Source organism: Macadamia integrifolia, chromosome 7 (genome assembly GCF_013358625.1).
Source record: "Macadamia integrifolia cultivar HAES 741 chromosome 7, SCU_Mint_v3, whole genome shotgun sequence".
In the NCBI taxonomy this organism is placed as follows: domain Eukaryota; kingdom Viridiplantae; phylum Streptophyta; class Magnoliopsida; order Proteales; family Proteaceae; genus Macadamia; species Macadamia integrifolia.
In genome coordinates this window covers 20,970,231-20,992,075 of record NC_056563.1, presented here as the reverse complement: position 1 = coordinate 20,992,075, position 21,845 = coordinate 20,970,231, and the positions used below count along the sequence as shown (strand labels likewise).

At 39.6% G+C, this 21,845-nt stretch overlaps 3 protein-coding genes across 5 annotated transcripts in view; 2 read left to right on the top strand and 1 right to left on the bottom strand.

The window, feature by feature from the left end:
* Positions 1–1,924, top strand: part of LOC122083189 (probable NAD(P)H dehydrogenase (quinone) FQR1-like 2) — a 3,064-nt gene extending 1,140 nt beyond the window's left edge. The window contains exon 2 of the mRNA XM_042650899.1: positions 1,216–1,924. Coding sequence (XP_042506833.1) covers positions 1,216–1,444 — 229 coding nt within the window. The 3' untranslated portion in view covers positions 1,445–1,924. The remainder of the gene's footprint in view (positions 1–1,215) is intronic.
* A 2,150-nt stretch (positions 1,925–4,074) lies between these two features.
* LOC122084816 (peroxisomal membrane protein 11A-like) lies at positions 4,075–5,057 on the bottom strand (the record flags this gene model as incomplete). The annotated part of the gene is made up of 1 exon (XM_042653241.1): positions 4,075–5,057. A coding segment is annotated over one exon (774 nt), but the record flags the coding sequence as incomplete, so codon positions are not given.
* The window catches only part of LOC122083982 (aminopeptidase P1), a 30,540-nt gene continuing 13,737 nt past the window's right edge, over positions 5,043–21,845 (top strand). For all 3 annotated transcript variants that reach the window (XR_006141786.1, XM_042651948.1, XM_042651947.1), the window contains exons 1-8: positions 5,043–5,447; positions 5,769–5,832; positions 7,236–7,375; positions 8,102–8,386; positions 8,506–8,628; positions 9,160–9,465; positions 19,009–19,095; positions 20,764–20,831. Coding sequence is in view for 2 of the 3 variants with exons in the window: in XM_042651948.1 (XP_042507882.1) it covers positions 5,355–5,447; positions 5,769–5,832; positions 7,236–7,375; positions 8,102–8,386; positions 8,506–8,628; positions 9,160–9,465; positions 19,009–19,095; positions 20,764–20,831 (1,166 nt within the window). In the remaining variant the exon portion in view is untranslated. The remainder of the gene's footprint in view (positions 5,448–5,768; positions 5,833–7,235; positions 7,376–8,101; positions 8,387–8,505; positions 8,629–9,159; positions 9,466–19,008; positions 19,096–20,763; positions 20,832–21,845) is intronic.

Sequence of the window (21,845 nt, the reverse complement as noted above, 5' to 3'; positions counted from 1 at the left end):
GGTGGGGGAATTTTAAGAGTCAACATGTGCTATTTGCTTCTGTTTACAGCAGACTATAGAAGAAGATATGGGAGGTGCTGCCACAATGGATCTGCATCGATACAAATCCCAAAATCCTTGTACTGGAGAATAAGAGGTGGAAAGTCAAATATTTAATCTGAATAGTAAGGATTTCTTTCCCTGGGAAACTATCCTTATCTTCAAAAGAAGCAGGATCTCTGGGTGCACCCTCATGAAGTACTCATTATTTGATGAATTGATGCATTTCTAACAGTTAGGGTTACTGAATTAAGTTTATGGAACTAGGGCCCTGCTTTTCTCAAGAAATGTAAAAGCTTTTCCTTGATAGCTATATAGATGTAATGTTTATCACTTGGCATGCCTAGTGGCTGCTGCAGAGTAATCCCCTTGTCTCTGCACAGCTGTTGGAGCTTGCTGCAAGATGTGCACCTGATCATGAGATTGTTCTTTCTTATGCATACAATTTTGGGAATAGTGAGTATGGAAACTACTACTATTTCTCGAGTCTCAAGCATGCTTTTCTCTCTGAGGTATCCAGCATCAGCTTTGTGAATCTGTGCTTCCATTCTGCTCTATCTGCTGCCTTATCTACTCTTCAACCACAGGAGATTAAAATCATCCTCTGTTTTTCCTCCCCTTAATCTACTTCGTCCTTTCCTTGGTTCTGTGGGAACACACAACATGCAACAAAACACATGATGTGACCAATGGATCACTGGCTTAGCTAGCAGTTGAGGACTTAGAGTTGATGCTTCCTACAACCAAAAAAGAAAGAAAGAAAAAAAAAAGAGTAGCATTTTCTGACTTCTACATTTGTACTTCTGATCATGTTTGGGAATGTAGTTGAGTGTAGCTACCATTTGCTTCTCAAAAATTGAAATATGATAAATTTCCATTACAAAAGAAAGAAAGAAAAAAAGTGTCTCCCCGGGTGACCAGTCTGAATGGTTCAGCCATATCATCATTCTATATTTCCTTGTTCCTCTCTTAGATGTTTGAAGTGTAGTAATATCTTGATAGGCCTAAAATTGTTTTGAATAGTATGTGTGCTGATTTTAGCTCCATTCTGTTATGGTTGCAGCCAATGTTTTATCCCGGAGATTTGAAGGAATTTAGTTGTCATCTGTTCCTCTCTTGTTAACTCTCATTCTCAAGATGTATTCTCTTATTTGTTTATTTATTTTTTTCTGGCAGTTGGACGGCAATCACCCAGTTGGCACACCATGGAATGCTATTTGTTCCCATTGGATACACGTTTGGAGCTGGAATGTTCAAGATGGATTCTATTAGGGGTGGTTCTCCATATGGTGCTGGAGTTTATGCTGGTGACGGCACAAGGGAGCCTACTGAGACAGAGCTGGCACTTGCAGAGCACCAGGGAAAATACATGGTGGCGGTTGTCAAGAGGCTTGCCCCTGTTTGATAACGTGTTTGGCCATCAGATCCTTGTCTATTCCACCTACGTTTTTAGGCTCATCATTTGTTCATTCAAAAGATTCATTTCAGATCATGATTTGCCATAGCGTTTCATGTGTTGGAAGGTTGTGTGTGAACAAACTACCCATGTTTAGCTACAATACCCTGTTCTTTCCATTTTTGCGAGTTCTGGCCCCATTGTTTGTTCAGAAAGTTGTATATGGTCTCAACTCTCAACTCCCAACACATCTTATTTCTGTTTCGTCATGGTAATAATGAAGTTGTGAAATGTGTTCTTTCGTATACTTCAGTTTTATTTTCATTGACTCCTTGTTTATTCAGAAAATTCATTTCTGATTGTGAGTTATTGGTTGAAGAGACTGGTCTTATTTAGCGACAATGCCTATTGCTCAGAAAGTTGTATATTGTCTCAAAGGTTTCTGTTTTGTGTTTCATTATGGTAATAATGAAGTGTTGAGTTTCTGTATCTTGTATAGATTGTTCTTGCTTTCAGTGGCTATCACATCTTATTCTATTTGATATATTTAGAAGATGTTCCTCAATTTTTATTGGAATGGGATGGAGCCGATTTCTACCTGATTCCTCAGATGCAAGCCACTTTTCCAGGTCTTGATTCCCTTGCACTGCAGACCATTATAGGCTTTTCAGCCAAAGATGTAGCTAAATTTTGCAACCGATCTCTTATGTTTCAAAAGGATCAGTGAATGCAGAGCCATGTAAACCAAACCGCTAATTTGAATCTGCATCTGGTTAGTGGTATCTGAATCCAAAGTCAAATTATCTGGAAAATAATCATCTAACTTGATTAGATAATCAATTAATGATTTTGAGGGTTCTTGAAGTTTAGACAGGTTCTAGAGAATGAGAAAAAGAGCTAAGACAACTTAAAAAGATGGATTAAAAATAAATTATATTCATTAGGGGGAGGAAGTTCTGGATTACATAAGTCAGGGAGTAAATGGATAGTAAAAAATCCGAATTTGATTCGCATCCGTACTTGTTTAGGGGATCCAAATCTGAACATAGGAATATCTGGATCTGATCACATCCAATCAAATTCGAGTCGTATCCAATTGGTTTACATCCCTGCTAATGGATGACTTCGATCAAACCTCGCCTTGAGTCCGAAGCGCTTTGATTTCTTAATTTGATGCAGTGAGACCGAAGTTTTTCTAAGTGGACATTACACCTCATTAAGCCTGCGTTTGGTTTGCATTCTTGGAATGCATTCCAGCCCAAGAACGCATTCTAGAACATAAACAATGTCGTTTAGTGTGCATTCCAATTCTAGATTCCTAGAATGGGGTTCAGAATGGCCCTTGTTCTGTAATGCAATAAAATCCCATTCCACGTTCTAAACTTGGGTTTGTTCTCGATAAAAAATGTGGTTCACGTCTCCAAGTCCAACCATTGTTTTGCTACGCAACCAGACTCTAGTTCACCAACCATGACTCTCTCTTCCTCGCTATCTTTGTCCTTTCCATCGTCTTAATAATGAGTTGCTCTCCAATGACGATCTTGGTCCCCTGACTCTAATTGATCAACCTTATTAGCAGCAATGCAGAACATCAATACCAAAAGAGCAAGGGAAGCTATGTGAGCTTCGATGACGATGGGTCAACTGATTAGCTTAGTTTTTTTGGAAAACAATCACAGCATAGACCAGAGCCGATCCTTCTTCTAGATTGCATTCTCTACCCCAATTTGTAAGGTTTTCATAACCAATTGAATGCTCGTCGTAGAAATCACCCTCTTCTGGTGGACGGATTGATCAAATTCAGGCTTCTAATGATCCTGAGCATCCAGATTGCGTTCTATCCCTTAATGTAGAACTCCTACAGTAGAAATCAATAATCCTTCCCCATGCTGGCTTCTATCAAAAGTAACCCCTCTCTGCCTAATTCTAAATTGACGGTAAATATCAATGCAGCTCAGCTATTGAAACAATTAGATATGATAAAATTACAAGTATCAAGAGACTCTAATGGATGAACAAGCAAACCCATGTTAATATTTCTACGAAAGAAAATAAAAAAATGGAATTGGAATTCAATGATCACCTACTTGATGGTCTCTAGTTTGCTTTCCGTTTTTTATTGATTGTATATGCATTGTACTTAATCCTTATTATATACCTTACAAATAGATTTTGCCTATCAAGTGTTTGATGAAATGCCTGAGAATTCTATAAGCCTCATTTTTATAATAAAACATAGAATTCTATAGTCAAGAATGCACTTTGCCAAATATACATCCAATCAATGCTCTCAATCTCATTTAAGAATGCATTATGTTGTGAGAATGAGAATGTGCATCCTAAGAATAGGAATGCATACCAGACACAGCCCAACTGTTTAATTTGCAATTAACCTATTCTGGCTCTTAATGAGATGGAGAATGATCTTCCTCCACTCCACTCTCTCTCTTTTCCCATTCCATTTTTCTTTTGTTTTTGGTCTTGCGTTCCCATTATCTTAAACGAATCATCTCTTAATTTGAGAAAATTTCAGTCATTGGAGATTAGAGAGAGATCTTCAACAAAATTCCATTTTCTTTTTTTCCATAGATGATGTAGGATCAAATTCTAGCAAACAGATTCAGAAGCTCAGTGAACCATGAAGAACAAAACCTGTATCCGATTGAGGCTTTTTATTCATAAGAAAAAGAAACACAAATGCAGGAGAACCCAATCTACAGTTCTCGATTTCTTCTTCTATGAATTCTGAAAATTCTTCTTCCTTCTTGATTTTAAAATAAGAACACGAAAACAATGAATTGAGTATTACCAGTAGAATGATGCCTAAAGCAGTGAATGGAGAACCAGTTTAACAAGACAACCAGTTCTTGTGAGTACTAATGAGAGCTGAAAGAAGCCCAGCAGAAGCTAAGAGAAGTGGACTTGAAAGCAACCCATTTCCTTGCCGCATATCTGAGAACGACATCAACCCATCTGCGAAATCTTGAACAATCGAGAGCTTCTTCATTAATATCTTAAGCTTCAATTTACGCATCTCTGCCGATTCCTTGCTGTATTCTTCACTCCTCAACGCAGAAATCTCGATCCTATTTTTTAATCGAGCTTTTTCTTCATTAATCTTCTTCAGATCCCTAGTTTTCAAAGAAATACTACCAAAATACCCGATGAACTCCGCCCAAGCGCTGATTTTCTGTAGCTTCGACGAATGCTTACTGTCGATCAGACCCGTTTTGGCCAACCAAACGAACTGCTCGATGAAGTAATACAAACCCTCGCCCCCGTAAGCGAGGACGGAAAGGATTAACTCTTCATTGGAATCGAAATTCGCGTTCCTTAGAGCGTTCAAGTCTTGAACGAATTTACCTAATCTAAAGGCTTTACGGCTAACGGCGACACTCGTTTCGAAGCTCTTGAGACGACGGCTCAGAGGGAGGGTTTCGGGGAGTACCGAGGAAGCGAGGATCATTTTGGAAGCGTATCGGCAGATCTTGATGAGCTTGTCGACGCCATCTCTCTTGGTGAGGTAGGCTTCGAGATGATTCAAGAAATCTCTCTCTTTCGATGATTTCGCAGCATCAGATTTTGAGTTTTGTAATGGATGCGCTTTTGATTCCACAGAGGTTTACAAAAGAAGAGATTAGTTAAGATTGGTCGCCTTATCATATGGGATTCGAATGCCGCCATTATAGTAATGTAGGCACTAGATGAAGAATTCAGAAACTGGATTCAACGGCCATTTCGGTTCCGGGGGTGTTTTGGTCAAATGGCTCGGCAGCTTTTTTGGTTTTTTGATGAAAACCTTCCGCTTTCATAGAACCGAAGGCTTCTCCGCTGTTATTGACGTTGGCAGAAAAAAAAAAAAAAAAAACTCCCACAGAGGTAGAGAGATAGAGAGATAGAGAGATAGAGAGATAGAGCAATGGAGGATCCTCTCGATGCCCTGAGGTCTTTAATGGCTTCCCATTCTCCTCCTCTTGATGCCTTGATCGTTCCATCCGAAGATTATCATCAGGTCCACCCCTCCTTCCTTGTCTCTCTACATTACTCTGCTTCAACTTAGTCACTTATAGACTTTTTGCATAATTTTAACTTATATACTGTGAGTCTCTGACTTCTAAAATAATTTTTCGATTATCTTATTTTAAAATACCTGAATACGATTTTCAGTTGTTCCGTTGCTACCATGCTGGATTTTTAGATCTTTCATGTATGTTATGCTGATCATCACAATAATCATTTTGTTTAGACTGGATCATCACAATAATCATTTTGTTTAGACTGGCTATGTATCTAGTGATGTTTCTAATTTTGTTTATTGACATTGGTGTTGCAGAGCGAAGACGTGTCTGAGCGGGACAAAAGGCGTGAATTTGTTTCTGGATTCTCCGGAAGTGCTGGTTAGTCTAAATTATGATATTTCTAGAATTGTCCTTAGCTTCAAAAAATCAGATACTATTATCATTCTCTCATACAGTTTAACTGCCTTATTTTCATATCAGGGAGTTGCCAAGAGAATTGAATTCATAATCCTTCATCTCTCGGCTTTAGCAGCCTTTTGTTCACGTTGATCTTTCAATGAGGAATAACCATATCCTATGTTTTCGGGGTGCATAGAAATGGATGATTGAAATATTCAGAATGATTGACCTGACAATTCCTAAATATCAGCATGGCAGTGTTTGGAATTTCAGAATGGGTGATTGGAACAATCAATTGTCTACTGCCAGGCCTAACTTTTCCGTGATAATTCTATTTAGGCTTCCTCTTATTGCAAGATGGATGGCAACAACATGGTAACCCTAGTAGTGACAATAATAGGGAGGATCATGGTTGTAATAGCTTAGAGAGAGAAACGGCATTCCAAACATTAGAGGGAAGGATACCTTAGATTCTAAGCTGGGTCGGAAAGGGATTACCATATTTAGAAGGGATGGATACCTCAGAGTCTAATTTGGATTCTCGACTCAATTAGAACTCAAAAAAGATAGAAATCTCAATATAGACATACTCTATGTTTGCTGAATAATTCCCAAATGAAATTGGAATGAGATATGAACCGATTAAAGCTCAAAAAGTTAGAACCAACCCCCCCCCCCGGGCGGTCGGGTGGAGTGATGTTCTTTCAAAATTTTGGCCAAAATTGAGCCAAGAAAAATGCATCCAGGTTAACTTTGACCTCTAAAATAAAGTACTGACTACTCAAAAGTCAAAGTAAGTTTAGATATCTATGAGTAACCCACAATTGATCGAACTTTATATTGAAAATGACTACAAATAATTGTGAATAGCCAGCATAAACAAACTGATTCAAATTCAACTTCAAATAAATTACGTTTTAAACAAGGTTTGGACGAACTCTCACTTTCTAATGCACACTTCCCAGCTGAGGTATAATACTTTTTCCGGATGTAAAATGTATCCTCAACTTAAAGAACCCTGACAGGCATAAGGCTTGTCCTGGTCAGCATTTGATTAGGCATGGGCCTAAATATTAGGTGTGATGACTGACTGGGCATGGCCTATGACTCGGGCTGGTATGTCTGTTCGATCCTGTTCTAGTCCTTGCTCAAGACTGGCAGATTGCCTGCCATATGCAAACCACTACCAAAGACAAAACATTGTGTATTTCTTTTATTTCGGAAAAAAGCATTAGGGGTTTCTAAACTTCTTTTCTGGGGACTTTGTTTATCCACAGGGTTTTTAGTTCTTATAGATTAACTAGATATTCCTCATTCTTGTTGAATTACAACATATCTTGCAAAGCACTTATTTACGAAAAACCCTTGAATATTTCATTCAGGTTTGGCACTTATAACAATGAAGGAGGCACGGCTGTGGACAGATGGGCGGTACTTCTTGCAAGCAACACAAGAACTAAGTGACCGGTGGAAGCTTATGCGTATTGGAGAAGATCCAGCTTTGGAGGCTTGGATAGCTGATGTGAGTCGGTCAAACTGAAACTCCTGAAAACCAATAAAATAAATGTAGCACTGTATTTTTTGACATATTTTTCATTGAAATTTTGTGCATCAATTTCTCAAAACGTGTCAGGGTCACAATGTAAATTTGGATATCAGTACTTTAATCTTTGGGAGAGTGAATGCTACCTGGTAGCTAATGGGAGTGTGTGTCGAGGCATCCAACATTTGGGGGGGGGGGAGATGGTCATTTCGCTGCCTGTGTCTAGGCACAGGAGCCCATGACCGGGTAGCATTCTTTTCTCCTTAATTATTTTAGATTAGAAAGGATATTTCTTATCAGTGTCTTTGGTGCTATTAACAGTCTTTTAATGCCAGTCAGTTTTACAATTTCTTGATTCTTGTTAATGTTCTTGGAGTAAGTCTCAAATATCTCTAATTTTCTTTTAATCAATACAAAATAAAAAGAACTCTTGTTCTTTTGGAAATTCTTCTGACTCGAACATAAAAATTTCAGTAAAGCTTCTGTTCCTTTTCTTTTTATGTAATGAGATTCAGATGCTTGAAAGTATTCTGCTTTCTTTTTTGCCCTGCCATTTCTAATTTTCCCCAAATGTTTTTAACCAGGTACAACCTGGTGCCTTTAGATGATATCTATGACACTTTGACTATAATTGTTACTTCTGATGCTTAATTTTCATCAGTTGGAGTTTACGTGGTGTATATGATCTGCTATGATTTTTATCAGAATCTGCCAAGTGATGCTGCTATTGGGGTCGATCCTTGGTGTGTATCAATAGATACTGCACAAATATGGGAGCATGCTCTCGCAAAGAAACAGAAAAAACTAGTGCAAACATGCACAAACATAGTAGATGAAGTTTGGAAGAACAGGCCTCCACCAGAAATCAAACCTGTTTTTATACATCCGCTGGAATTTGCGGGATGTGCTGTGGCAGGGAAGTTAACGGATCTCAGAGAAAAGCTCGCAAAGGAGAAAGCTCGTGGTATCATTATTACAGCGCTTGATGAGGTAAATCCCATCCTTCATAAACTTTGTGCCTGAGTGGATTGCTTTTGGACTCCTCTTGAATTGTAATTGGTTCTTGATTGCTCAAGAAGTTAATTTGTGTTAACTTCGTTGCAATGCAGGTAGCTTGGTTGTATAACATTCGTGGAAATGACATGTCATACAATCCAGTTGTTCATGCATTTGCTATTGTAACATCAAGCTCAGCCTTCTTTTATGTGGACAAAAAGAAGGTGTCTGCAGAGGTCAGTTTCTTAAAATAGGCTATGAATCTCATCTAATTTTGCTCTGGCTCATTTGGAAGCTATATGCTGGAAAAAAAAAGACACAAGTATGGATGCAAACTGGAAGATGGTAGGATAGGAATTGGGTTATTATTTTACTGCTCATATCCACTAACGACACTTCTTTCTGTCTTGTTATTTTTATCTTATATGGCACAGAAGGCACTGCTTTCTCTTTTGGAAGATGCTGCTTAGTATATTGCATACAGTCAGACCCATGTTCATGATATACATCCATACACAATTATAGGACATGCATTCTTTATCCCATTTCTAATTTCCATCAACATTTTGGTTCAAGCAATGAAGTAGAAACCTGGTTCATTGCTCAGTTATTCTTATTTTTTCTAACATCAATAATCATTACTTGAACTATTTCACTTAAATACCAGATAACTCTTTCCGTCCTTTCATCAGAATTCATGCTATAGCAAGCAAGCTACTTAACAGTTTTGAATGTTCATGCTTAAGAGCTGAATGTTCACTATGCAGGTATACTCCTATATGGAGGAGAATGGAATTGAAGTCAGGGATTATGACGCAGTGAGCTCAGATGTTGCATTACTTGCAACGGGTCAGCTGAACTCCTCAGAAACCAAGGGAACTCCAACTGAAGTTCCAAATAATGCTGAACTCAGTTCTACTGAAACAGAAAATGGTGAGATTGAAGCAGAAGAAATCAATCATAACGTCATATGGCTTGACCCTGGTTCATGCTGCCATGCACTATATTATAAACTGAATTCAGATGAGGTTCTGCTGCAGCAGTCTCCCTTGGCACTTGCAAAAGCCATCAAGGTAGACTCATAATTGAAACAAAAGGTCACATTATTTGTTATGGTTAGTCTTCGAAGATTTGAAAAGTCTTATAAAAGACATTTGTGCCATTTGTTGCTCTCCCGCAGTTTAGATTGTGAACCATCTAGTTAGGGTAACTACAATACAGAACTGGGACACTATTGATGGTCTTTGAAAGGGAGGCTAAATCTAGTGATGGTCGTTGAGTTAGAGACTGAATCTTAAGGGATTTGGCTGCTTCATTTCCATTTTTCAGTCAGTGAGGTATTAATTTGTTATAACGATCCTCCTTGGTTGAAAAGCCAGCGGCACAAAGCTACCATGTGCCAGATTATGACTGAACACCACTAAGTTAGAATCCCGGCTAAAGACGCGATGCATGTGCCTGTCGCCCGTTTGCCGACCCAGATAGTATTTCTGTCCTATTACGCTGGCCTTCGGGACCGGAGTAATGATTAACAAGGACATTCGTGGGCATTCGTATTTCTATCGAGCTTTCTTCTACCAAAGCCTTATTACATTGTAGTAGGTCTGGTGGTGGATTGTCTTGGGGGTGGACGTAATGCACGTGAGTTGCAATTCGTTTGCTTGTGGTGGTGGGCTTTATGCTGGTGCATTGAACCACTATTCACAGATACTTCCAGCTCGAGTTGTGGGTTTCTTATCTAGTAATGCGGAGGTGTTTTTTTTTTTTCTTTGGATGAATAAACTATCATTAAAACAGGAAGAAGAAAGGATACACAGTCCGAGGGGGAACAAAAGAAAACAAAGGACAAAGTTGCACAATCGAGAGCAGCCTAGGGAGGGGGATGTAAGATGGAGATGGGCAATCCCTAGGCAACAACAGTGAGCCTGTTCCTTGGGGAGTCCCTTACATGCCTATGGGGGAGTAGCAAGTTTGAAGTTGACAACCAAGGAGATGGCATTCCGAATCTTATCATAAGATCTAGATTTGGTAGTCCATCTTTGAAGATTATGCTCCATCCAATTGTGGGATATCGTAGCACGGAAGGCAAGCTTTCCAGCAATGTCATAGATAGAATCACCCGCAAAGGTCATATCAACCCAAATCCATTCGTGCAACAAGGGAGGGGTGTACAGGAACTAGGTCAGCAAGAAGCAAGCACTCTTTTCCAAATGGAACAAGAGAATGGGCAGCTGAAGGAAAGGTGGTTAGAGTCCTCTGTCCCATTCCAACAGAGGCAGCAAGCCGGAGGGATAGGGATGTGTCTGCGGATAAGGAAGGATTGGGTGGGGAGGCAGTTGGAGAGAGTTCACCAGATAGTGAAACTATGGTGTGGAATATGACCCTTGAACCACATAATTTTTTGCCACAAAGTAATGGGATTATGGGGTCTGATGAGTGCCCAGGCCGAGGAGGAGAAAGATTTGGAGGGGGAAGCCGGGAAGGGGAACAAATAAGCTTATCTCCCCTTCCAAGATGACCTGGTGGAATGGGGGGGGGGAGGGAAGCCCAAAGGACAGAGAGAGGGAGCCCAGGAGCCATTGGAGAGGATGGAAGAAACCATGGCATCTTTGGGGAGACCGGAAGAGTAGAAGATCTAGCTCCACAATAGAGAGAATGGCCCCAGGGTGCCAATTGTCGAGCCAGAGATGGGTGGTGGAGCCATCATCAATGAGGAGGAGATGGCTTTGAGCCCCAGGGGCCTAAGGGGGAGATTTTTACACCAGACCCATGAAGCATTGGGGGGGATGCGAGTAGTCCAAACGGAGTCCCTTTTGAGAAGGTGAGAATTAACCCAAGAGACCCAGATGTTGTTATGCTTGGAGACAATCTTCCAAAGAAGTTTGAGGGCACCAGCAGAGTTAACATCCTGGATCCTTCTAATACCAAGACCACCCTCCGATTTGGGGAGACAAACAGAGACCTAAGAGAGGGGGTGAAGGAATATGGAGGAATCATTTCCTTTCAAAGGAAAGAGCAGAAGAGGGATTCAACTTTCTTGATAGTAGAGGGGAGCTCGTAAACACCAGACCAGTAGATGTAACAAGATTGCAAGACTGACCTAATAAGCTCAATATGGCCAGCATAAGAGAGGAATTTGCTCTTCCACAACTGAAGCTTCTTCCGGATAAGATCAAGCATAGGGGCGCAGTGGTGCGCAGATAACCTAGTAGAGATAAGAGGGAGGATGAGATAACGGACATGGAGGGTTCCAGGAGAGAACCCAATGAGGGCTAGGAGATGGGCTTTAGAACATCAAAAACTCCAGAAAAAAAGAGATGGGATTTGAGAAGGTTGACACGAAGACCGAGCAAATGCTCAAATAGGCTGAGAGAGGACATGATGGAAGTAATGGAGAGGGAGTCACCCTAGAGAAGATCATGAGGTCATCAGCAAAAGCCAAGTGGGTGAAGCCAAGAGATTTACACTTTGGGAGGGGGAGATGAGGTGAAGATCAGTGGACGACTAGATGGATCTGGAAAGGACTTCCAAGGAGAGGGAGGAGAGAAGAGGGGAGAGAGGATAGCCTTGGCGGATATCGACAGAGGAGGGAAAATATCCGGCAGGGCTTCCATTGACATGGACAAAGAAGCGGGGAGAGGAGATGCAAGAGTGAACCCAGTGAATAAAAACAGGAGGGAAGGATAGTGCTTGGAGAACATCAGAGATGTAGTCCCAACGGATAAGGTCAAAAGCTTTATGAGATCAATCTTGAGAAGGGCAGCTGGAGAATGGGATTTACAATCGAATCCTCTTACCATTTCGTGGAAAAGAAGGATATTGTCGGAAATACTCCTGCCTGCAATAAAGGCCGATTGATTAGCACTGACTAAGGAGTCAATGACAGTTTGGATCCTGCGAGCGAGGATCTTGGCAATGAATTTATAGAGGAGGTTGCAGAGGGAGATGGGTCTAAAATCAGACATGGAAGAAGCTCCTTTCTTTAGAATGAGGCAATTGAAGGTGTGACCAATATTATGAATTTGAGAGGGGTTAAAGAAGAAACTTCTGATGGCTTTTAGGAGGTCGGATTTGATAATGTCCAAACAAGAGGAGAAGAACCCCATGCTAAAGCCATAAGGGCCAAGGGCTTTATTAGATTTGTGGGAGAGGACAGTCGAGGTGATTTCCTCATCGGAGGGGATGGCAAAGAGGGGAGGGGAGAGCTGGGGGGATGAATTTATTGAGAAACCATGGGGGATGGGATGGGATGGGAGGGGAGGGGAGGGGGAGGGGGAGGAGGGAGGGGATTGAAGAGATCAAAGAAATAGCTGGAAGCTTCGGGTTTGATGCTATCTGGGGAGGAGAGGAGATTACCATCTCTAGCAGTGAGGGAGAGAATAGAATTGGAGTTGTTCCTGTATTTAAGGGATCTATGGAAGTAGGAAGTGTTGGAATCACCAAGCTCGAGCCATTTGATGCGGGTTTTTTGCTTAAGGAAGCTCTCTTCTTGAGCAATTAAGGCGGCAAGCTCTATTGTAGAGGATTTCTCTTCCTCAGCAAGAGCAGAATTGAGAGGGTCTATGATGTAGATTAGTTTCCTAAATAGGCTTGTTTTATTAGGAATAAGCCTAGGGTTGGGTTCCATACATGTTGGGCCTTTGATCCCATGTGTTTTGAATGTAATAGACCACTTTTATGGGTCTAAAAGGGGGGCTCTAAGATTGAGTACGGGATTACTAGTTAGTTTCCTTTTTAGTCGGGTTTATTTGAGTTATATTTGTTTCCTTACGAGTCAAGTTATTAGTAGTTAGTTTCCTTTTTCAACTAGTTTCTAATTTCAATTAGTTTCTAATTTCAGTTTTTAGTAACTATTGTATTAGGAGAATATTTGGTTTTCTTTTTTAGGAACCTTTTATTTTGTAATTCCCTCCCCCATTAACATTATAAATAAAGAAGAGGAGGCTCCTAAAAGCCTAGAATGATTTTGATAAAAAAATAATGGTTGTTACTATTATCTTCTTCAGGAAGAGTTGTCTTGTGTTTGATTAAGGCTGAAGGAATTGGTGTTTAATTCAATTGAATCCTTTCGGCGTGAAGTCCAGGAGGTTTTCTTTAAGTATTATTCTTTCTTTTCAAGGTTATTTACAAGATTATATTGTGGTTCTACAGCCAGGTAATAGATCTGAACTTTCTTATTTCTGGTTGTGGAATTCCCAGATTTCTCCTACTCGACTCTTCACTGATCTGGACAATTAGCAACTTGATGGATCTCCAATTTTGGTCGATTGTTAGGCCAAGTAAAAGGGTGGTTTGACCCTAGTTTGGTGCTGATCAGACCATTTTCTGGTCTGTTTTCTCGGTTCTTATAATTCTGGCCGATAGGTTCTCTGCCCAAAATTTGATTTCTGTTTTTATATCTGTGTTGAAGATTGACTGCTGCCTTTGTTCTCCATTGGACTGGGACTTATAATCATTAATTAGGTATGCTTATTAGTTCCTTAATACTGCTCTGTTGAAGTTCCTAAAGTGTTAGGATCGATTACCAGATTTCAGAACCTACTGTCCAGATTTGAGTTCTGATTTCTGTTCTGTGTTGCTGTGAATTTCTGGATTGTTAGCAGCTGTTGATCTGAACCTAATGGAGATCTTATATTGTCATTAAATTCCTGTTTTAGTCCTAAGACTGCTAATTTATTTCGATTCTGTGTTACTGTTCATTAAGATCGATTGTCAATTCTGGTTTGTTGTTGAAGTCTGATTTTCTGCTATATGTTTGCTGCTGGGTTTGGTTGTTCTTTGGTCTAAAAGTTCCTACAGTTTTGGGTCTAGTTGGGTGTCAAACCTAATCCTACATTAATTGGTATCAGAGCATGGCTGAGAACAACACCCCCACCTTAGCTTCTATTATGGAGTTTCTACAGAAATGGAGAACTGAATTGAAGGCTGAACTGCAAGCTTTGCGGACTGAACTGAATACAGGGTTGTTGGCTGTAGAGACCCAACCACAACAACCTATCGGTGATTGACATACAACACCCGAAGTGGAAGCGCCATTGAATGTAGCTGCTCAGTTGGATAACAGGAGAGCAAATCCTAATCTGAGAGCACCGCAGAGGGTTCCTGTAGTGCAACCTACTTTTAAAGAACACATAAGGGGTTATTTTGAGATTAAACATCCCACATATTAGAGGTACTCTGGAGATTCACAAAAAGCCAAGCTCGATCTCAAGGAGTATGATTGTAGGTATGACCCTCAAATGTTTTATGATTGGATAGCGGCATTGGATAACTACTTTGACTACTATGACCGATCTGAGCAACAAAAAAATTAAACTAGCTCGTGGTAAGCTAGTTAAGGTTGCTCGTGATTGGTGGAGGACCAATGAACATGAACTGGAAGACCGTGGTAGAGAACCTACTAGTCGGGAGGAGATGAAGCTTGAGCTATCAGATAAATACTTGCCACGCAACTTCAGAGCTCGCATACAAGACCAGGTGAACTCTCTTCGTCAAAGGTCTATGACTGTTGTAGAGTATATGAACAGATTTGACGCACTTTATTCTCATACAGGCATAAGGGAGAATGAAAGGCAATTGTTCTGGATTTTGACTGGGATTACGAGCTGAAATCAACAGGGGAATCAGAGTGGTTGATGTGTATTCAGTGAGGGATTGCTTTGACAAGGCCCTACGAACATAGGAGCTTATAGCATAACTAGTTAGAAGGTTTAGTTTTCAAACTGGGGAGGTCAAGAAAAATTTTCCAACAACTAAACCTAGCAGCTCAGCACCCCCAAAGTCCACTTTTCCTCCACGGGCTGTTCACAATGGAAAAACACCCATGACAGGTAGTAATAAGGTACAGTGCTTCCATTGTCAAGAGGTAGGACACTTTGCTAAGTCTTACCCACATAAGCAGAGGGCTAATGCAATAGCTGAGGTTGAAGACTCCAATGAGGAAGTTGAGTCAGCTCTTTATCCATACTCCTTGGAAGACGATGATGATGTTGGTAGGTATGACTACGACCAAGAAGATACTAATGATGATGGCACTTATGACATTCATGTGATTAGTAATGTCTTAGTGGTTGAAACCATGGAAGAAAACTCCATTGAAGGATTCTACATTGGAGAGAGCATTTTAAACAAGACTAACGCTGTGGAATATGAGGTAGTGATTGAAAGCACTCCACAACAAGTCTTTGGGATTCATGATGAAAAGGAAGAACTTGTTCCTCCAATCCTTGATGAGAATGTTACCAACGTTGATGACTTTATGCATACAACGTTCACAATTGGTATCGATTCAAAGGTCGAACATACAGAGTTTGTTATGCCATCATGGTTCTTCGAAGAGAAAGCTCCACGCCTTGAAGCCTACATTCCACAAGTTTACAAGCAACCAGAATTTTGTTTAGGAATGGTCAAAGCTACTACTCACATGTTGTTTCCCCCTCATCACTGAAAAATTCGGAGACAAATTTTTTCAAGATGGGGAGAGTTGATGCAGATTAGTTTCCTAAATAGGTTTGTTTTATTAGAATAAGCCTAGGGTTGGGTTTCATACATGTTGGGCCTTTGATCTCATGTGTTTTGAGTGTAATAGACTATTTTTATGGGTCTAAAAGGGGGCTCTAAGATTGAATGTAGGATTACTAGTTAGTTTCCTTTTAGTTGGGTTTGATTTGAGTTATATTTATTTCCTTACGAGTCAAGTTATTAATTGAGTCAAATCATTAGTAGTTAGTTTCCCTTTTCAACTAGTTTCTAATTTCAATTTTTAGTAACTATTGTATTAGGAGAATATTTGGTTTCCTTTTTGAGGAACCTTCTATTTTGTAATTCCCTCCCCCATTAACATTATAAATAAAGAAGAGGAGGCTCCTAAAAGCCTAGAACGATTTTGATAAAAAAATAATGGTTGTTGCTATTGTCTTCTTCATGAAGACTTGTCTTGTGTTTGATCAAGGCTGAAGGAATTGGTGTTTGATCCAATTGACTCCTTGCGGCGTGAAGTCCAGGAGGTCTACTTCAAGTGTTATTCTCTTAAGTTTTATATATTTTTCAAGGCTTATTAAAGTTGCAAAACCAGGCATGTAATCTATCATTCTGCTGCCCAGAAAATTCTGCAAAATAGAGTATCCGCCCCTGCTGGAAGGACCTGTTCTGGTCATCCAATTGGGCCAGTTTATTGGTTGAAGGTTCCTCCCTATTCCAGTGAGAATCAATCCAACTCTTGGCTGATTCTGCTCAGCCATTGATGAGATATCAGAAATCTCCGGATTTTTGTCTTTTAGTGGACTGAAGTTTCTACTTTCTGGAATCGATTTCTCTGCTGATATTATTGCTGATTTCTGGACTCCTGATCTTATGTGTGAGTGATTTGAAGTTGTTAATATACTTGTTCAGTTCCTGGGTTGGTTCGAAAGGCTGCTACTGGTTTATTTACTCACTGTTTTGCCTAGTCTGTGTCTGTGTCTGCTGCTGGTTCTGTGAATTGATTGCTGTCCTTATTCTTCAATGTACTGAACCTTCTAAATAGTAATCTGAGTCAATCATATGCCATTTAATATTCTGCTGTTGAAGTTTCCTGAAACTATTGGGATCAACTGCTAGGTTTCAGAACCTGCTGTCCAGATTTGTTAGTATACTGCTGTTGGATTATTGTGGAGGTTATGTGGTTGTTCTTTGGTTTAAAAAATCCTGCAATTTGGGTTTGGTTTGGCTTGTCAAACACAGTCCTACATTAAGTGGTATCAGAGAAAAAGGAAACTAACTACTAATGACTTGACTCAATTAATAACTTGACTCCTAAGGAAACAAATATAACTCAAATCAAACCCAACTAAAAAGGAAACTAACTAGTAATCCCGTACTCAATCTTAGAGCCCCCCTTTTAGACCCATAAAAGTGGTCTATTACACTCAAAATGCATGGGATCAAAGGCCCAACATGTATGGAACCCAACCCTAGGCTTATTCGTAATAAAAAAAGCCTATGTAGGAAATTAATCTGCATCAGTCTATCTGAAGCTTGGATTGAATAGAGGCAAGGGAAGCTTTGCAGGAGGAGACCCGGAAGGAGATGTTGCCAAAGGTGGAAGAGCTCCAAGCCTTGAGGGCAGATTTGACATTTTTAAGCTTTTTGGAAAAAGCCATGAGAGGGGAAGAGTAGGCTTAGGAAGCCTTATTCCACTCACAACAGACAAGAGGTAGGAAGTCTTGGTGAAGGGACCATATATCAAAAAATTTGAAAGGTTTAGGACCGAGGGAAAGAGAAGGGTGGATAGAATGGGAGATAGGGCTATGATCAGTTGATCAATGATCAGAGATGCTAGGGAGACTGAAGGAGGCATGAGAAGAAGGAATGGAGTCCAGCCAACAGCTATTGACTAGGAGACGGTCGAGTTTGCATCCATTTCTGCTGGAGCCACTCCTCTTATTGTGCCAGGTAAATTTGTAGCCACCCCAGCGGAGATCATTGACAGCAATGTCATCCAGACAATTATTGAAAGCATCAACAAAGGTGTTATTAAGAACATGGAGTTGTGTGTTCGAGTTGTTACTTCTGTGCTTAGTGGGGCTATCAAGAATTCGTTATCTCATTCCTCCTTTCATAAAAGTAGGTTGGTGATGGATTGTCTTGGTTGTGGACGTAATGCATGTAGGACACTTTGGATTGACCGATCTATATGGTACGTCTGGTAGACAGCCAATAACTTATTATAGTCTGTCATTATAAGCCTGTGGTTGATCTGTAGTAGTGCATTAGGTTGACAGCCGGCACTTATTATAATTAGCCATAACCCGTCAACCTTTTTGCATGGATCCTCACGCTCATCCTTGCTTGAATCTCCATGTAGCCGACCCCATTAAATTGCGATAAGGTTTTGGATGTTGTTGTTTATTGTGGATCCTCTTATATCTGGTGCCTGTTTATTGAGATATGTTTTGACTTCAATGAGAAAAAGACAATGTACATGGATAAATTTTATGGTTCCTTTAGGTTCCTGCAATTTTTTTATTTTCGGTGATCATTATTGCCTCTATAGTCTGTATTGGGTTGAAAGAAAAACAAAAAATACAGCTGAAACTGTTTTTACATACTTCCGTGGACAAAATTGTCTTTGTATTATACTATAGTGTTTCTTTCCCTCTTTTAGTGGGATAAATTTATTTTCAAAATAAACGAGAGTAGTACAAAAATTGTCCCCGTTCAGAAGAACTGGCCGTAAGCAGCACATTATTTGGATGATTGTTCAAAAGCTAGATTATAGTATGTTTTTGGGATGTTGCATTACTTTCTTTTTCCCCTATTTGTATGTCTTGTAAGATTATCTCAAGATTCTCAAACCACTTTTTTTTGGCGTTTTGATGCTCCATGTTGTTAAGTTCAAATGATAGGGGTAATGTGTAAACAGAAAATTTTCCAGACTGTTAGGCCATGGCTGGCTATGTTACTTGTATTGCATGCCCAGTAGAGTATCACTTTAGATTTTCCTTTTGTTGGATCATTTTGCCCTTCCATATGAAGTTTTATTCCACAGTTTTATGTTTTCAGACATCTTTAAATATCACTTGCTTAGTAGTGCGTTTATGTGCTAATTTTTGCTTATCAATTACCTCAAATTCTAGAACCCTGTTGAGTTGGAGGGCTTAAGAAGGGCACATATCCGGGATGGTGCAGCTGTTGTGCAATATCTTGTCTGGCTGGATAAACAGGTACTATTCACTAATTCAAATGTTCTAATTTTATCTTTACTGGAAGCATGGTTTTAAGTAGTTTCGGGCTTTCGGCTGAGACAACTTGGTTTTGACATGATCTAAGACGAAACTAAGGGTTGAAACTGGTTTTGTTACTGCTCTTTGGGATTTTGCCAAAAACAATTGCAGCTTTCGGCCAAATCACTTGATTTCCCCCCCCCTTTTTGCATTCTTCTACTCATTCAACCCTTCTACAGTTTGGATTTACGTGATTAGAGGTTGAAGGTAATGGTTTTTTCCTCCAATAGGGCTAGCGTAAGACAACATTCAATGAACACTTGCAAACTTGGGTCCAAACTACAAGTCCCATTTTTGGGTTTTTTTTTTTTTTTTTTTGTGTGAAATTATTCGTGGAAGAGGTGTAAAATGATAAAAATAGGCAGCGCAACAAAAGGGTGAAAAAAATCATTTTCTGGGTCTTGAAACCTAGGTTTCGATTGGCCCAGAAAAATCCCATGTTTTAGTCAAAACTTGAGATGTTTCGGTTTTGGCCAGGGTCGAAACCTGGGACCTTGCCTGGAAGCAACAAGAGCTGTCTTAGAATCTCAAATCTTCTTTGAATTCCATAGTATATTTTATGTAATTTACTCGTCCAAATTGCTGTAGGATCTAGATTCTAATGACATGCCGAAATTTGTTCTTAGCCTACAAGTATCATTTCATTCCACTGGATTCTTCTTGAACACCTACCCCCTCGCACAGACAACACCTGCCACTTGGAGTACTTTTTATTCTGTTTAGTGAATTACTTAGTTATATATTTCTGTTTCAGTCAAATTTGCCTGTTCCCCTCCTTTTAACAAGTTCCTTCTTACAACTCTCCCTACCTCCACCCGGCCTCCCCACAAAAAACACACACATTCTGCACTAGAACTAAATAATTTCTGGTGGTCATGTGGTCGGAGTGCCTGTTTCAAAGCCGTGCTTGCTAGGGTTCCTCAATTCTTTCTAAATGTGTGTGGCGTGCATGTGATGTTGGAGTGCCCATTTTAAAGCCATGCTTACTAGGGTTCTTAAGGAAAGCCATGCAAAAGCTAAGTCTTGACAGTAGTTTGACATCAAACAGAGCTGTTTGTAGGGCAAAGATCCATGTTGCCGATTGCGTTTAGGTGGATGGCACGGCGGTGTTACATTGCCTTGTTTCACTTCTTTGCTTTTTCTTTACTCCTTTTCCCTCTTCTTTCTTTTAAGCTTTTTTGACAGATCCATGTAGCCGACCCTATTCAGTTGGAAAAAGACTAAGTTGTTGTTGTTGCTTGCTTGGGTTGTTAAATTCTTCTTCTAAATGTGTGTGGCAGCATGTCTTGTTGGAGTCTGTTTGTATTATTTAACAAAGTAAATATCATTGAGATTACCCGAAAGTCTGCTCTATATTTAGTTTCAGTTTATTGTAGTTTGGGTTAACTATTGACCATATTTTTGCATTCCATGTTCATCAGAAAGAATTCTAGATTTCTGGGCATATATCTCCTATTTAATGTGTCATTATACTATTACTATTCTCCTAAGAACTTGATATTTTATAAATTCTTGTTTAAGACATGCTTTTCAATTTCTTTATATTTGTATCTAACTTATGCTTTCTATGGAAATCCCTCAAACATAAACTTATTTTTAAATTTGCAGATGCAAGGGATTTATGGGGCTTCCGGTTACTTCTTGGAACCTGAGGGGAAAACTAAGAGAAAGCATTCGTAAGTATACTTGTTCCCTTCCCAAAAGTGATCTGTTGTAATAGGATCATGACTAGATTTTGAATTGTATGTTATAATCCTCGAGCTAGTCAGTTGAGCTCATAGTTTCTGGAATCACAATGGCTTTCTTTTCCTCTCTAGAACATTCTTAGGCTGCTAACCATGGTTTCATTTTTCACTACATTTCTTGAGAGGATGTCAGAAACTGGACCAATGTCATCCATAAGGTCTCCAAGCATGGTGTCATTGTGTACCATTTCGTGTTGTTGGGGTTTCCATTTTTTTTTTTCTTTACAAGTGTAAGATCACGAGTTCATGAAATGATTTTTCTTGTTTTACTATCCTGTTTCCTTGTTTTATTATGTTGTTTAGATTGGCTTGTATTGTGGTTGCTTACCATACAGCATCCAAAGATCATCGTAATATTTTTCTTTTTTGTGGTGCATTTTTTCTAGTCTAATATATATATATATAGTGTTGCATGGTTTTTCTCTTTAGAGGGTGATGAATTTCTGAAGCAGCCCACCTTATTGGATCCCGGGGACTATGCTTCTTTAAATGTCAACCTTTTTGGAAAAGCTTTAGCTCAATAACTTTTAAGGATATAAAAGGCAACTTATCGAAAGGAAGGAATCAGCTAATGTAGAAATTAAATTCTTTAATCTATAATTATGGCGCAGCATGATGACACTTCTGTTTCTGTGGCATGTTTCTATTCCAGAATATCATTTTATATTTCGGTTACTTTGCCAATTTTCTGGACAAAAGAAAAATGTGTTTGGTAATGCATAGTAATTTCTATTTCTGGGCCAGAAAAGAAACACAAATGTGTCTGTTATGCGCAGTAATTTCAGTTTCTGGAACTTTTATAAATTTTAAAAAATGCCATTGAATACCCAAAAATTTGATGGAGGTGGTGGTTGAAGTTGCATTGGAGGTATTGTTTTATTCTGAGTATGAAATTACGCTTTGCCTATGAAATTAACCATATGCTCATTAAAGAGTAATCCCCCC